We start from the raw sequence: 17,589 nt of genomic DNA on the forward strand, positions 1-17,589 counted from the left end.
GGACCCAACTACTTGCCTTGATGTCTCCTGGGTGAGCAACTTGCTTGTTCTTATAGTAATCAGTTGGACTGCCATTATTATTTTTAATTTTTCCTGTTGGTCTTTCTTTTAAGAAGTATCTTGGGTTCTTCTAGCCGCTCCAGGCTAGTCTGCTCTCCCTTTCAAGTGGAGATTTCCCATCTCAGAAGATTCTGGATGGGGTTCAGGATTCCACCTATGGTCTTAATGCAATGCAAAGGCTCCATAGGAAGCCTCCTTCACTGGGTACATTGTAGCCCCATATTAGGTATTCTAATCAGTTATAGGCAGAAGATGGTCTTACAGGCTTTCTATGGTGATATTTCTGGCTATTCCATTCTCTCCCCCATCAGGTGTCTATTTTACAATGGTATGCAAGGGAAACCAAGATTCAAAAGACAGCCAAGCATCTTAACATTATTTTCCCTCTTTTATCCATTCCAACCATGCCTAATCCCTATATCCCAGAGCCCTATTGTTTCAAGGTTGTGCATACATCATTATTTACCTCTGTCACACTTAGCCTATTCAAACCTGCCTAAATGTTCTCCCATCAGCCTTGTTCTTGCATTTCCCTACCCCTTCTTGTGTATTGTCCCCCTCCACAACACCTAAACTATTCTGTGTCTATTCCCTACCCTGTGCTCCACCTTCCCTTCCCTCCCCTCACCCCACTCCCCACAACCCGGTAACCAGCAAAGAATTCCCCCTGCCTCCTTTTAGTATGGGTTCTTTTTCTTAGTCTTTTACAGTAGTGGTCCTATGCAGTATTTCTCCTTTTGCAACTGATTAATTTCACTCAACATAATGTCTTCAAGGTTCATCCATGTTATGTGGTGGCTTACAGCTTCCTTGTTGTTCTTCAAGGTAGCATAATATTCCATTGTGTATATGTACCACAGTTTGTTTATCCATTCTTCAGTTGATGGGCACTTAGGCTGTCTCCATCTTTTTGCTATTGGAAATAGTGCTGCTATGAACCTTGGTGTGTATATATCTACTCGTATTATGGTTCGTATTTCTTGTGGGTAAATACCAAGTAGAGGAATTGCTGGATCACAAGATATTTCTATTTTCAACCTTCTGAGGAAATGCCATATTGCTTTCCAGAGAGGTTGGACCATTTTGAAGTCCCACCAGCAATGCAGGAACGTCCCAGTCTCTCCACATCCCCGCCAGTATTTATTGTCCTCTACTTTTTTGATCTTTGCTGTTATTGCTGGTGTGAGATGATATCTCATTGTTGTTTTGATTTACAGCTCTCTAATGGCTAGTGATCGTGAGCATTTCTTCATGTTTGTTGGCTGCCTGGATCTCCTCCTTGGTGAAGTGTCTGTTCATATCCTACACCCATTTTTTTTAATTGGGTTACTTGTCTTTTTCTTGTAGAGGTATTGTAGTTTCCTATATATTTTAGAAATGAGTCCCTTGTCCGATGGGTTTTTGCAAAAGATTTTTTCCCATTCTGTGGGTTCCCTTTTTACTCTTTTGGTGAAGTCTTTTGATGCACATAAGTTTTTAATTTTTAGTATGTCCCACTCATCTATTTTGTCTACTTTTGTTTGTGTCATTTTCAAAATGTTTGGTATTCTTTGTATTCCCTGAATTAGAGCCCTCACATTTGTCCCTATTTTTTCATCGATGGGCTTTATTATTCTGGAATTCAGATTTAGGTCTTTTATCCATGTCGAGTTGGTTTTTGTATAGGGTGTGAGGTAAAGGTCTTGATTCAGTCGTTAGCATATCGCTTTCTAGTTCAGCCAGCACCATCTGTTGAAGAGACTATCTCCTCCCCATGCGATATATTTAGGTATTTTGTCAAAAATCAATTGGCTGTATGTAGATGGGTTAATTTCTGGATTCTCGATTCTAATCCATTGATTAATGTGTCTTTCATTGTACCAGTACCAAGCTGTTTTGACCACTGTAGCCTTGTAATAAATTTTGAAGTCTGGGAGCGAGAGGTTTCTAACCTTATTCTTCTTCTTAAGCAGTGTTTTGCTTATCCTGGGTCTCTTTCATTTCCATATAAAATTTATAATTGTTTTTTCCATCTCTTTGAAGAATGTCGTTGGAATCTAGATTGGGATTTCATTATATGTGTAAATTACTTTGGTCAGTATTGACATTTTCACAATATTAAGTCTTCCTATCCAGGAGTATGGTACATTCTTCCATTTTTTGTAGCTCTCATTTGGTTTCTTGTAGTAGTGTTTTATAGTTTTCTTTGTATAGGTAAAGTGCATCTTCTTTTAACAATGGATTCTAGGTACATAGAATTTGACTAATTATAACATTGGGTTCATGGCACAATGTCACCATTTTAGTCCACCCAAGATCCCTTTTCATTTAGTTAATTTATACTGAAACACTTGGGATCTTGGAACCCTGTCAAGTTACTTCACAATGGGTATTCTTATAGCTAAATTTTACTTTGATATTTTTCTCTCCATCATTTTAGGTAGAGAAATAGATTATTCTCATTAACCAAGTTATTGTACTAAATTCTGAGCTTTAGGTATCTGTAGATATCAGTTTGCTGTAAGACTAATATAAAATACATAGGTTGGAAAACAGTTTACTTGAGTATATTATTTTCATTTTGTGTGCTCTTCTACATGCCCCCTCACCTGCCCGAGTATGCCTAATATTTCAAGAAGGTTGTTTTTTTAATTATATAATTTTTTTTTTTGAATGTAGAAAGTCTAAGTTATTAATTGACAAAGAGGTTGTTATTAATGGTAGAGAAAGGTAGAGAATAAAATGGAGAAACCAATTTTATAAGGAGATGCCCATGAGAAAAGGGAAAAAAACTTTGGAAATTGCCATTGGGAAATCTGACTCCAAGAGAGAAGGCAGCGGCCAGTAATGAAAATGAAGTCTGATTTCCTAGTTCCTTGTGTGGCCAGTCCATCAGCTTCTTCATTGCCTTTGATGCCTTGATGGCCAGGAACATCCTTCCACCAAATATCCATGCCTTGGGAAGGTCCATCAGTCTTTTCAATATCATTTCTGTTGACAGCATCTCTTCCAGAGGCTGTTTTCCATCCATTTTGTTTCCAGTTACAGTTAATTCTGTCATGCCCTTAATGACAAAGTTGCTATCAGTTTCAATGGTGAATTTTTATCTGTTTGGCTTTCTATTGCTTTGTTGGTGGCCCTCATTCTGCCTTTAGGTTTGTCTTCCCCAAACCCTCTCACTTGATTGGGTTGTTAGGTTCCCAGTAAAACCCATTTCCAGCTTGGGTACCATTTCTCCCATTATTTCTGCAGCTACCATCCATGTAAACAGTTAGAACCCATTCTCCTCCAGCACTGTGTCCGCTTCATCCCCTGAAGTTCATGTCAGACTTACACCAGTAGCAATCAGTGACGTGCTAGGGCCCTGTAGTCTACAGTTGATTACTTAATTTTTAAAGCTAAAATCAAAATTCTTTAAAGACATAGCTTTCAGACCTGTAATGATATTTGCAAAGTGGTGCAGCTGGCCAAGGTGATTTTTGTAGGTAAAGTAATAAATGAATATATCCTTTATAATAAGAGATAAAGTAAACGTATGATTTATGTTAGATATATAATCCTGAAATTGAGTTAGACTGAGAAGAGATTAATGACAGGATAGTTTTCTTAAGACCTCAAAACAGTGCTTTGTTGTGGCCAGATAATATAACCAGTAGATCATTATATGTAGATTAAACTGTGTGATATAGGCAGATCTTAAAAAATACAACTATTTTATTAAATGATATCAAATTGTACCACTCAGTTATTTTAGAGATGTTAAAATAAAACTCAACTAAGTTGGTTAAAAATCCGAGAAATTATCAGCCTTAATACATTTTGAGATTTAATTTTAGAGCAAGTTTAAAATGCTCAGATAAACTGGGGATTGCCTTTGATCTCCCTCTAGGATTGTATAATTAGAATTATAGAACGATTTTCCAGTTCAATCTTTATTTTATTTAAGCTATGCTTTTATCACAACATTTCATGTCAGTAATTTATGGGATAATCATCCAGGTGTTTTATTTTTGTGAAGAATTTTCCTTGCTTTTGTCTTGTCCTATACAAATATAGCTGATGAATGAATACAGTTAAGGTCTAAACGAGGAGTTAGTGCCCTGTAACCCCTGGGCCAATTCAGTCTGTTGACATTTTGTAAATAAAGCTTTGGGAGCAAAGCTGTAATCATTGGTTTACGTTTTGTCTGCTTGCTACAATGGCAGAGTTTGAGCAGTTGAAACAGAGACCATAGGACCCCTGAAACCTAAAATATTTACTACCTGACCTTTTACGGAAAAAAATTGCCTACCTCCCCCAGTTTTAGACAAAAGGAGGCATTATTAAAGGTGTGGGCCATTTAATGTTTGATTTTCTGAAAACACAAGTCTCTAATAGTTGTTATGTATTTCTAGAACGCCAGCGGTGTGCTCTTTGGATTAGAAAACTGTGTGAGCCTTCGGGAACAGGTACAGGGCTGGTGGGCAGGAAGAACCGGAATCTCTATGCTAAGCTGTTGCTGCACATGCTGAAGCGAGGCGTGCTGGAAGGCCCTTTTGCACATCGACCTGAGCCAGGAACACTCAGAACTTTACCTTCATACATGGTAGGTGCCATTGATAGCAAGATGTAGTCATTTTGTTTCTTTAAAAGTGAGTGTCAGTTTATCATTCATTTTGGGAAGGCACTGATTGATCAGTTAAACCTGTTTTGTTTCCTTTCTCCTTGAACCATTTTTTCTACCTTGAGTAAATAATAGGTGTTGGCCTATGATTTATGGTATGGTGCTGCAAGTTAATGCGCTGGATTGCAAGGTCAGTTTGAACCCCAAGGTCGGCAGTACAAACCCACCAGCTGTTCCTCGGAAAATGTATACAGAGTCAGTATGGGTCGGAACTGACTTGATGGCACTGAACAACAACATTGGACTATAGGAGTAGTGAGGAAAAAGAGGACTTTTCTGTTTCTGTGAAGATTTACAGCTTCAGAACCCTTATTCAAGGTCACTGTGAGTCGGAATTGACTCAACAGCACCTAATGGCATCAGCAGCATGGGGCTATCCTTACAGACTTAGCCATTTTTCAGTATCTACAATAGTTCTGAAACACTGAAAGTGAGTTTTGATCTTGAGCCTTAATTTCCCACTAATTTTAGAAAATAAGAGTATTATCTATTTTTCATAAAGGGTAGGTTTTGAAACTCTTTAATATGCATTATTTCAGAATCCAAGAGAGCTTGGATTAGGTAAGGTCCAAAGTTCCTGTCCACTCTCACAAAATGGTAACAGTTAGTTGGAGCTCACAAATGATTCTTGTTTTTCAGTTTTATTATCAAAATTGGCCTTGTTGCAAAGGCGGTTATGATGCTTGGTCGATGAATTGTCGTTGCCTTGGTCTTTACCAAAAAACCCCGAAGTCCCCTGTTGAATCGTTCCGACTCGTAAGATGCTGTAGGACAGAGTAGAATGGGCCCCATTGAGTTTCCAAGGCTGCCATCCTTACGGAAGCAGACTGCCACGTCTTTCTCCCTTGGAACAGCTGCTGGAGTCAAAGTGCCATTTTTTTTAGTTAACCCAGCGCTTAACCATTGTGCACCAGGCTACCTGGTCCTTACATCTCTGAAATAGGCCTTGGTTTGCGGATACAGAAAAACTGAGATCATGACTGGGAACCAGTGTTTCATATCAGTCATTGAATTTTATAGCATATTAATAAAGGGCTTTACAAATAATACTGATAAGATTGGTTAGAGGTTTATCCTGGTTTGCCTTGCTAGTTGAATGCCTGGCCACAACTAAATCCAAGGTCTCTTTCATCATGAAGGCTTTTGTTCCCATGTTATCAAAGGATTCATCATTTCTGATCTGTATCAATGGAGACTGCCCACTGATTTGTATTTTTCTGCACCAAGTAGTTGATGAATACAGAAAGAAGAGAGCACATGATTTTTTAAAAAAGGAGAACTTATCTATTCATCTTTTTATAAAACAAATTGTTACTTAATATCATAAATGTTTATTGTCAGATTTATGTGTTATGTATTTCAGTTGTTTATCAGGTTTCTTTATTCATTAGGGCCTTAAGATGTAAGCTATCAATTTTATGTGTTTTAATATTTCCTGATCCACTGTGCCTTGAAGGATACATTGCCACCTATTTGTATCTTAGTAAATTTGAGTAGAGTGTTTGAGAGACTTTATCACAAACTTGAAAATTGATGGGAATTTTATTAATGTTACATTTTGAAAGAGTCATTTTTCTGATTTTAAAAAACCAGTCCATCTATTTTGATGAGCCAAATTCTGCACGTGCAAAAGAGCCAAGTCCAGAGGGATTACCAGAGTGGGTAGCGGGTGAGCTGGGGACAAGTGACCACGAATTGCAGGACTCATGGAGACTGTCTTCTGGGGAAGATAGCACCTTGGTGCAGTCGCCAACTGATACCCGCAGGTATGCTGTGACAATGGGTTCAGAGGTGTTTCGTCATGTAGCCGGTCTCATGACTGGTTCATGCATTCCCTTTACCCTATCTTTTTCTATTTATGATGAGCTGTTGGTTTACTTTGTATATTGAGGGCAGCAAATGAGTTTGAGTAGGTAAACAAGAAGTTTGCTTGTCTGTTTACTATCTATCCAAGATTATTTTGCATTTTTAGCTGCATCTTTCAGTATCTGTTGACCTCATATAAGGGGGCTTCAACAAGTGGGTGGAAAAATTTTATTATCATTTCATTCCATTTTCTACCCACTTTTTGAAGCCCCCATGCACATTCCAGTGGTTGACGAGTGATTCTCGAGTATTTTTAATTCATTTCTCAGTTTTTCCTTTTGAATTAAGAACATTATCACTTATTCAGCAAAATATAATGCCCTGCATTTCCATCTTGAAACTCACTGTTCTGTTTCTTTTCCTCTCCTCTCATTGAAAAATTATTTGTGTTTTTAGTGAATTAAATGATGAATGCATAAGTCAACCCCCCCCATTATATTGTGCATTCTGACTAGATTACTAATTTTACATAGTATTTTTAGTACAAATAAGAAATAGACAGTTAAAAAGATACAAAAAGTACATAATTGTTGTGATATAATTTCCGGCCCTGAGAAGGAATAAATTTAAATTTGGGCTTTTGCCAAATTTTGATTTTTATCTTTGACATTGTTTTCTGAAGTGTTAATATCTTAGACTGTACTTCAGATGTCACTCCTCATCAGTCTCTTGTTGTTGTTAAGTGCCGTCGAGTCGGTTCCGACCCATAGTGACCCTGTACAGGGTTTCCGAGGGTGTAAATCTTTACGGGAGTAGAAAGCCTCATCTTTCTCCCGCGGAGAGGCTGGTAGTTTCGAACCGCTGACCTTAAGGTTCGCAGCCCGATTCGTAACCACTATGCTACCAGAGCTCCTTCATCAGTCTCTTAGTAATTTAAAAATTTAGGGGATTGCTTTGTATTTTGTGTAAATTTGTTACCACTAATATAGTCTTTCATGAATATTGTTAATTTTGAGGGGTTAGTCTTCATTCTTCCTTCGGAGTTCTGGTGGGGCACTGTGGGATAATGCGCTGGACCACAAGGTCAGTTTGAAGTGCAGGATTGGTGGTTCAAACCACCAGCCGCACCTCGGAAACCAGGGTTGCTTTGGGTCAGAATCAACTCAGCAGCACTTAACAGCAACAACAACAGCAAAATCTTCATTCAGATACAGTAATACTAATAATAGGAAATATTATCAACTTGGTGGTTGATAATAGCCAGTTTTGTTTTCAGACCGTAAGTATCATGAAGGAAAATGGCAGATGGACACAAGGCAGTACAGTTCACGTGAATTTTTTTTTTTTTAATTGAAAAGGGGAAATTATAGGTACAAAAGTAAGGTGATGTAATTAATGTTCAGAAGAGTTTAAAATACATTAACAGATAAATATATAAGAGGTGGTTTAAAGTACTTACTTTTGAATTAATGGAAGAAATTCAACCAGAAGAGGTGTATTGTGGCAAACAGATTTTTGTCAGCCTTATAGGCAGGTAAGTAGAAGTAAACAGGAAAAAATGCAAAACCCATCACTTATTTGCCAAAATACTTGTTGAGTGTCCAACTCACCCCTGGGCACTTTTCTAGGTGTCCTGAATATGAAGGTCACAGTGCAAAGGTAAACCCAGCTAGTGTCCTGTATGGTGAAAGTTTGCATTCTGGTGACTGGCCTGAGTGATCATGTGGTCAGTTAGCTCAGTTTGACTTATACGGTGTCTTTCAAGATAGTTAAGTGAGTTGTCCAAACTGACAATAAGGACTGTGATGGAAGAACTCAGATTTCCTTTGTAGGCTATCTGCTGCCATTGAGTCAATTTAGAATCCCAGCCATCCTATAAGACAGAGTAGGGTTTCTAGGACTATGAATCTTCATGGGCGCAGACGTCTTTCTCCTGCAGAGTGGCTGCTGGGTTTCAGCCACTGACAGTTTGTTTTTGCAGCCCATTGTTTAACCCACTGTGCTATCAGGTTGGAGCTAAATAAAATTGAATTCTCCTGGAATGCATGTCTTTTCTCCTTCTTGCTGATGCCCGACTATGCAGTGAGGCCAGTTGTATTTACTATTGAGCTTGAGGGTTTAAAACAGAGCTCTTGGTTTTTTTTTTTATTATTATTAAAGTCGTTTTAAGAAGTAAGTGAAGTATTTTTGTTTTATTTCGTTTAAAAAATATTGTCAAAAGTGAGGAAAATAGTGTAAAACCAATGTTCTCCCATGTAAACTATCACTCACTTCACAATAAAAACTTAAAAAAATAAAAAGTATCTGAGGAATACATACTCCAAATAAATATTATACATTGTTACAAAATGATTTTAAAAGTTTTGATTAATATGAATTTGCTGAGGACAGAGATGGGGCCTTTCCTCTCCAGCCATGTATTTCCAGCACTTAGCATCAGGGCTGGAAGGTGGAGGTAGGGCACTCCGTAAGTATTTATCTGTGCTGAACACACACATGACTGAGAGGGTAGGGTCTGTGGGGCACTGCCACCTGTGTTACTTAGCTGTACAAAATCGCTTTACTATTACGGCAAAGGGAATGGCACAGAGGGTTCTTTTTAATCCTTTTAGAAGTTGAGGGAGGTGTGACTGAAGCACTGCCCCTCACCCTCTGGGAGGGACTGACAGCCAGTGGAGGAATTAGGAGACTAAACCCACTGCCAGAGTCCACTCCAACTCAACACGCCCCTAGGTGAGGTTCCGAGGCTATAAATCTTTACAGGAGCAGACACCTCATCTGCCTCCCACAGAACGGCTGGTGGGTTTGAACCACAGCCCAGTGCTTAACTCACAGCATCACCAGGTGTCCTGGAGCTGGAAAAGCCATCCTTAAATGTCTTTCTGGTCAAGTGTGCTGAAGATCAGAAGGCTAAGGATCCATAGGTGGTGGTGGTGGTAAGTGCTGTTGTTGTTGTTAAGTGCCGTCGAGTCGGTTCTGACCCATAGCGACCCTGCATAGCGTTTCCAAGGCTGTAAATCTTTACAGGAGCAGAAAGCCTCTTCTTTCTCCTGCGGAGCAGCTGGTAGTTTTGAACTGCTGACCTTGCGGTTCGCCGTCCGATTTGTAACCACTATGCTACCAGAACTCCTTGCCATCGAGACATAGTGACTTAGTATAGCGTTTCCGAGGAGCGGCTGGTGAGTTTGAACCACTGACCTTGTGATTCAGATTGACTTTAAGGTCCAGTGTATTCTGTCCAGTCTCACAAGGCCCATTGTTGTTGTTTAGTGCCGTTGAGTTGGCTCTGACTCATAGCGACGCTGTGTAGGGTGTCGAGGAGTGACTGGTGGATCTGAATCAACGATCTTGCAGTCAGGTGCTTATCCTACAGTGCCATACCAGAGCTCCGTCAGGACTCCAAAAACAAAGCTGTTCAGGGTTCTCTATTCTTGTATGTTTCTCTTAATTTAATATTTTGATTTATTTTAAAAAGTTAAACTTGATTTCCAGTTCTAATCTGCACACACATTAATTAACAAATATTTGTAACCGTCCATACATGTGGCATTTTTATATGAGTAACACTAACCTTCGTTGTTGCTAAAGGCAGCCGCATTGATTCTGTGACGGAGTGCATAATGTGTGATGTCACATGAGTGGTGGTAATGAACAGTCTGCTGATGGTCTTTCTGTCCTCTTGCTTCTCTGAAACCGCTCCTTCCCTCTGAGGGGTCCTACTGTGCTCATGAAAAAGTAGCTGCTAATGTTGACCTAATATGTCTAATCAATTCCGTAAGAAATTGTTTTAAAAAGTTTAAGAGGCTGATAATATTTGACACATGTATGTTTTTATAGTGAATAATTTATTGTTACTTAGAACTGAAGTAATGCTGCCTCATAAATTTTACAACCACTTCAACTTGTCCTTTGAAAAACCTCTTTAATCTTAAAAGATTTTCCCCCTTAGTGTTTCTTTTTTGATCACTTTATAAAACCCCGCTTTACTTAGACCTTTTTTTATGTGAAGTATTTCTAATGGCATTTTAGATTATGCTGTTTGTGCCTTGCCTTTTTATATTATTCAAGATGCCCAGTTCTTTTGAAGCCTTTTTATTGGGACTCCGTATTCAGTAGGGATGGTACCTTTCCCTCCCTTGATTCTTCCTGTAGGATGTGCAATATACCCTCGTTCCAGACACATCCGAGGTGTTATGAGCTTCAATTCTATCTGGCTTACTGTCTTGTCTTGCTTTACACTCAGTGTACATTACACATGAATAGACTTATCCATACACACCAAACACCTTCAACCCAGAGCACGCCTGCCCTGGTTTTCTTATTAGCTGCCCATTTTCATCTTTCCTGCTTTAAGGTTATATGATTAGGCATGTTTTCTTATAGAAAAACCACTTTTCTAAATTGCGGTGCTATTTTCTTAGAGATCTGTTCTGGGATTTTTTTTTTTAAAAGTATCAAATACTGTTTACTTTTATGGCATTGAAATATTTGAGTTCTGTTTGGGTTTGGAGCATGGTTTTGCTGATTGGACTTAGAGCTCTCACCTCTGCTTGATTAATTTCATTTTACTTTACAGTCATGAGCTGTACCCATGATGTATTATCTTCCTGGTCATCCTTCTGATGCTTACCCAAGACCTTGATTGTCTTTTTGGCAAACTCTAAGGTGACCCCATGTTCTCCTATGGTGTTCATAGGCTTGCATAACACATACCCTTTCACCTGCAGACTACAGGCAGGACTTATGACTTGCTCTGGCTGACAGAATATGGCAACAGTGATGGCGTGCCACTCTTGGGATTGCATTGCATTGCAGATGATGCCATTTTTCTAGCTGACTCGCTCTTAGAGTCTTGCTCTTCTTCGCTTGCTGCCTTTGAAGAAGCCAGCTGCCATGATGCCTACAGACATCAGAGACTGAATTCCACTGCCAGCCATGCTAAAGGACAGCAGATAGTTCCCTTGTTGAGTCACAGGAACAATGAAAGAATATATGTGGGTTGTTTAAAGCTGTTCAATTTGTGGTCACTTGTTATGTCATTATAGATGGCTATGAAAGTCTTCCTCCTCATTTTAGAAGAATTTTCTGCCGTCTGGTAGTGTAGAGGTTACGCATCGGGCTGCTAACCTCAGTGTCAGCAGTTCGAAACTGCCAGCTGTTCCGCGGGAGAAAGATGAGGCTTTCTGCTGCCGTAAAGATTTATAGCCTCGGAAACCCTGTGCAGGGTCGCTATGAGTCGGAACCGACTCCACGGCACATCACCACCACCACCATGGTGTTGCATATGCTTCAGTGGAGATTCTAGACTATGATGCACTAGGAAGGAATGTCTGGCTGAAAACCAGCCAGTGAAAACCCTGTGGATCACAGCAGTCGATACACTGCTGATCCTGAGGGTGGCTCGGGACCAGGAGGTTCTTAGTTGTCCTGTGCATGGAGCTGGGGCGGACTTGACGGCTGCTGACAACAGTAGCAGCTTCTGTAACCCAGTGTGCTTTGGACACAGTGGTAGTGCTGTGGGCCCACGCACAGTAACAATTGTGGGTAGGGTGCAGGATTGGGCAGGCTTCTGTTATGTTGTGCTGTGAGTCAGAACTGACTTGATGACACCTAACAACAACAACAACAACATGTTTGTGGAAATCTCAACATTGAACACATACAGAGCGAAAGTCCTCCTCATCTCAATCTCCTTATGAGATGGATCACCATCAACAATTAGTTGTTATTGTTAAGTGCCGCCAAGTTAGTTCTGACTCATAGCAACTCTGTATAGGGTTTCCAAGGAGTGGCTGGGGGGGTTGAACTGCTGGCCTCGCAGTTCAAACCAACTTTGCGGTCCAACAGCACCATATACAATTCTTCATCTGACAGTAGACACTTAACCACACAAATACATATGTAACTAACGAGGGACAGATTGCGCTTGTTTTCGCTTCAGTATGTCGTCAGCCTTGTGTTATGCAGGCACTGTTTCATTGTTGGTTGCTGTTCAGTAGTATCGGATTCATGGAGAGCTTATGTTTAGCAGATCAAATGGGGCCTTTGCCTGGGCCCGTGCCCACACCATCTTCAGGATCATTGGTGTGTTTGAGTTCATTGTTGTGGCGATTGTACCAGTCCACCTCACTTCCTTCATCTTTCCTGACCAAACATGATGTACTTTCTAAAGAGTGATCTTTCCGGATGATGTTTCCAAAGTCAGTGAGCTAAAGTCCAGCCATCCTCACTTCTAAGAAGCATTGTCCTTACATTTCTTCTAAGGCTGATTTGTTCCTTCCTGCAGTCCACAGTGTGTATTCAATATTCTTTACCAATGCCATAATTTGAATGCATCAATTCTTCTGTCTTCCTTTTTTATTGAAGAGACTGTAGCATGGGTCAGGCACACTTGAGTCATCGAAGCACTATCTTTGTTTTTTAGAACTTTAAAGATACCTTTTGCAGCACATTTACGCAAGGTGGTACAAGGGTACATTGTTTCCTTGACTGCTGCTCCCATGCATGTTGATAGTTGATCCAAGTTAGAGTGCCATCATTGACAACTTCAGTTTCTTCTTCAGTTATCATGATGTTGTTTGTCGGTCTAATGTTCCATAATGTAGGTATACAATAACATGTCTCTGTTGCTTCCTATTCCTTGTTGTTACCAAAAGTATGTCAGTTAACATCCTAGTATATATATCATGATACAGCAGCATGCATTTTGCGCCATTACTGGTTCCTTGAAGAGGAATTAGTATTTCAAAAGCTAGGCCCATGGACAAATTTAATGGACAGCTGTCAGGGGGATTGTTAGTTCATTCAGCATCTTGGGCAATGGTATACTGGTTGGTATGGAGAGATCTGCAACACATGCAAAGATAATAAAATTAGATCACAGCGTAGTAGCATATGTTCCTATGTATGTCTTAAGAGGATGTAAGAATACATAGGTATATATGAACGGCCTTCAAAATGTCTGTGGCAAAATGGAATAACAAGATAATGGAAAAATTTTTATGAACTTTTTGAAACCCCCTTGTACTATCAAGTTGCTCCCAAAATACCATCCTGTTAAACTCTGTGTTCTAACACATTAGTGATGCAGATGAATGCATTTCATTTAGTAGCAAGTGTGTATAGATTTAAACATAAGAATGAATTTCTCCCCCAAAATATGCTACATATTTGTGGGTTCCACTTATCTCACGGTCAGCAGTTCGAAACTACCAGCTGTTCCGCTGGAGAAAGATGAGGCTTTCTGCTCCTGTAAAGATTTGCAGCCTCGGATACCCTGTACAGGGACAACTGACTTGATAGCACTGAAAAACAATAGCATTGTAGAAATTGCCTCTAAGTTACCTGATTTAATCCTCTGCAGTTCTGTGAGGTTGGCAGGGCTGCCCTTTTATCGATGAGGCAGCATCTTCAGAAGGTTCAGTACCTTGCCCACGTGGATCCAGTATTGGAATCCAGGTTTTAATGACTCCAGATCCCGTTTTCTTTTTAGTATTCCAGCAGATATGGAAATTTCCTTTTCAATCTATTTTTCCCCCCATGTGTGCTACATCAGCAATCCTGGGCAGCTCTGCCTTTGTTCTTGGTTATTTCCAAGTTTGAGGCTGAAATGAGGCCGTGTTCCTTTGTTCTGACACTTGGCAACTGTGTGTCCTCAGGCAAGTTACTTCATTTCTCCATACCTCAGTGTCATCATTTGTAAAATGGAAATAGAAGTAGTATTAAGCTCAGAGTTGTGAAGATGAAGTGAAATAATGTAGGAGAGCCTTTGATACCTGGTCTAGGCCTGCTCCGTGCTCGCTGTTGCTATGTCTCCTCCAGGACCTTGCTTGTTGGACTCTTGGACTATTCTGGCTTGTCTAATTAGCTACGTCTCCCGAAGGTCATTACCTTAGAACCTAGTGGTCATTAGTTACTGTCAATTACTAAACCCCGTTTGTGTTCCTGAGAAAGTAAGTCAGGACTAAGCAGAATAGTCCGTGGCTGGTAAACTGGGTTCTGTACCCTGTCCGAATAGATCAAGAATAGCAGTAGGTTTTTAAAGGAGGCTGAATAGGAAACTTCATTTAGATATCTCAGCAAATCCCTTTATCCGTGATAGAAGGAGCACAGAGTGACTAGTATCATTTTTCCTTCGCCCCACCATATATTTGATGCTTTCCAAGGTCAGCTACTCCTTGGAAATCCTATAACAACAACAACAACAACAAAGTAATACTTGGAGTCCTGGTATGGCACTCTTGGATAAGCACTGGACTGTTAACCACAAGGTTGGCAGTTCAAAGTTACCAGCCTCTCCTCAGAAATCCTATACAGGGTCCCTATGAGCTGGAACCAACCCTGGTGGGGTTGGGCTGTGAAGTGCAGGGTTGGTGGTTTGAATCCACCAGCTCCTCTGCGGGAGACAGAGGAGACTTTCTGCTTCTGTGAAAATGTATAGCCTCAGAAACCCTCCACAGGCTCAGTCTGAGTTCAAACCTCCTTGGCGGTACACAACCATCACAACAAGTAATATTTCAACTTCAGTCCATGTTGTGTTCTTTTCATGGTTTATCTCAAAGCCAAACATAAAGGTAATAGGTTGTATTCTTGCATTGCGATTCTCTGAAAAATGTTTTGAAGCTGCTTTTTGATGTGTTGTAATTATTTTTATGACTTTTCAGTGAAGTATGATGTGGTCTGTGCAGTTATGTTCTGAGTTAAGGAAAGCTGAAGAAGAATGATTTAATAGCATGTATGATGTTGACTTCAAACTTTGATTAAAAGTTAGGAGGTAGGAGAAGGTAAAGAGAGGTAATGTGAGATCAAGCCCAACCTTGAACCACGGCTCTGCAATGAAAGAAACAAATTCCTTCTGCTTATTCCAGAAGGATTTACTGATGAAAAAGGGCAGTAATTAAGATTGCTTTAGATCCTTTTTATAAAGAGCCAGTATCTAGATTGTTGACAAGTTCTGAGAGTGTGCAAACAGAATTATATTTCATTGTATGTTCAATTTGAGCACTGGTGTGGCACCGTCGAATAAATGCTAGACTGCTAACCACAGGGTCACCAGTTCAAACCCACCAGCGGCTTTCAGAAACCCTATCTAGGGTTGCTATGAGTCAGAACTGGCGTGACGGCACTCTACAACCATAGCATATGAAAATGTGCTGTATTAGATTAAGGCTGACTTTATATAAGCTTAAGTTGTGTCTTTTAGATTTTGGTTGGGTCTTCTTAAATAATAAATCTGTACATACCTGTAGGAAAGGACTCTGAATAATTACCCTATATAAAATTATTAGAGAGGACTATAATTTTTGCATCTTTGCTTTAATGAGATTTTTCCATGGGTTATTTGATGCCAGAAAGAAGGAACGAAGAGTCTAATTATAATCCTGCCCATATGGAAACTAGAGTTTGTCTTACAGTGATCCTCTTTATGATGTGGTTTTCCAGGAATGCATTGAGACAAAGAGCTGGGTGGGAACTCTCTTCTATGTTCTCTAAAAAAGGCCTCCAAATAGTCAGCGTTGCTTGTGCATTATCATAAAGTGACCAGCAGATGGTGATCAAGTATAATGAAAATGGGCCTGCAGTCTTGTTTGTTAAGTGGCTTCCTTTGGTTCTGACTCATGTTGTTGTTGTTAAGTGCTATTGAGTCGGTTCCGACCTATAGCGACCCTGAACAGGGTTTCCGAGGCTGTAAATCTTTACGTGAGCAGAAAGCCTCATCTTTCTCCCGCGGAGCAGCTGATAGTTTCCAACTGCTAACCTTACGGTTCACAGTCCAATTCGTAACCACTACGCTACCGAAGCTCCTTATATAGCCACCCTGTATAGGGTTTCTAAGGAGCTGCTAGTGGGTTTGAACCGCTAACTTTGAAGTTCAAACCAACCTTGCAGTTCAGTACTTATCTTACAGAGCCACACTGGGGCTCTGTATGTTGATCTAAGGGGAATGAAAAATGTCCACTTTTAAAAGTACTGATCTCTATACTGAAGAAAGGGAGCGCTGTGGCTCTGTACCATAAGCACTGGACTGCGAACCACAAGGTCCATGGTTTCAACCTGCCAGCTGCTCCGTGGGAGAAAGACGGGGCTTTCTGTACACAAGAACGTTTAAAGTCTCAGAAGTGCTGTATAGGGTTGCTCTGAGTTGGACCAACTCAATAGCACTTAACAACAACAACTCAAGAAAACACAGGTGTTGGTGCCATCAAGTTGGTTCCTACTAATGTTGACCCTGTATAGGAGCAGCTGGTGGGTTTGAACCGCTTACCTGAAGTTAGCAGTCCAGTGCATATCCTACAGTTTCAAACCAGGACTGCAACCAAGCAATGCAAGTCGAAGATTCATTAATCGAGTCTTTTTGCTCTCTTGAGCTCCATTTTTATACATAAATGTGCTCACTGTAAATACCCCTGCTTCTGATATCATTGTTGTTGTTGTTAAGTGCTGTAGAGAAAGTTCCAACTGATGGGTTTGAATCGCTGACCTTGTACTTAGCAGTTCAGTGCTTATCCTACATGGGAAGGCCAATCCATAGTTTTCCTTCCTTGTTGTTGTTAAAGTGCCATTGAGTAGATTCCAACCCATAGCGACCCTGTATAGGATTTTCGAGGAGCAGCTGGTGAGCTTGAACCACCGACCTTGCAGTTCAAACAGCTTTGCAGCCTGACGCACATTATAGTGACCCTCTGCACAACAGGAGGAAACACTGCCCTGTCCTGTGCTGTCCTCACCGTTGTTGTTAAGCTCGAGCCCTTGGCTGCTGTCCCTATGTCAGTCCATCTCTTTTTCGCTGACCTTTTACTTTAACTAAACGTTAAGCCTGATGGCCTTTACTCAGCATAGATCAGTCTCCAGGAATTGGTTCCTCTTGGTAACATGTCTAAAGCATGAGAGACTAGTCTCCTGGCTTCTAAAGAGCATTCTGGTTATTCTTCTGGCATTACATGGTACTTTATTTATTTATTTTTTAATGTTTTATTGTGAATTATGTGATAGTTTACATGGGAGAACATTAGTTTTACATTCACATTCATCCTATCATATATTGTTTCATTGCCATGGTCACAAGCCCCTCCATGCATCAT

The 17,589-nt window shown here is 40.2% G+C and overlaps 1 protein-coding gene across 1 annotated transcript in view; it reads left to right on the plus strand.

Annotated features, from left to right (window-relative positions):
• Positions 1 to 17,589, plus strand: part of CEP112 (centrosomal protein 112kDa) — a 594,823-nt gene that overhangs the window by 2,249 nt on the left and 574,985 nt on the right. The window contains exons 2-3 of the mRNA XM_006833735.1: positions 4,434 to 4,624; positions 6,296 to 6,468. Of these exons, the coding sequence (XP_006833798.1) occupies positions 4,434 to 4,624; positions 6,296 to 6,468 (364 nt within the window). The remainder of the gene's footprint in view (positions 1 to 4,433; positions 4,625 to 6,295; positions 6,469 to 17,589) is intronic.

This window comes from Chrysochloris asiatica, unplaced genomic scaffold (genome assembly GCF_000296735.1).
Source record: "Chrysochloris asiatica unplaced genomic scaffold, ChrAsi1.0 scaffold00007, whole genome shotgun sequence".
Taxonomy (NCBI): Eukaryota; Metazoa; Chordata; class Mammalia; order Afrosoricida; family Chrysochloridae; genus Chrysochloris; species Chrysochloris asiatica.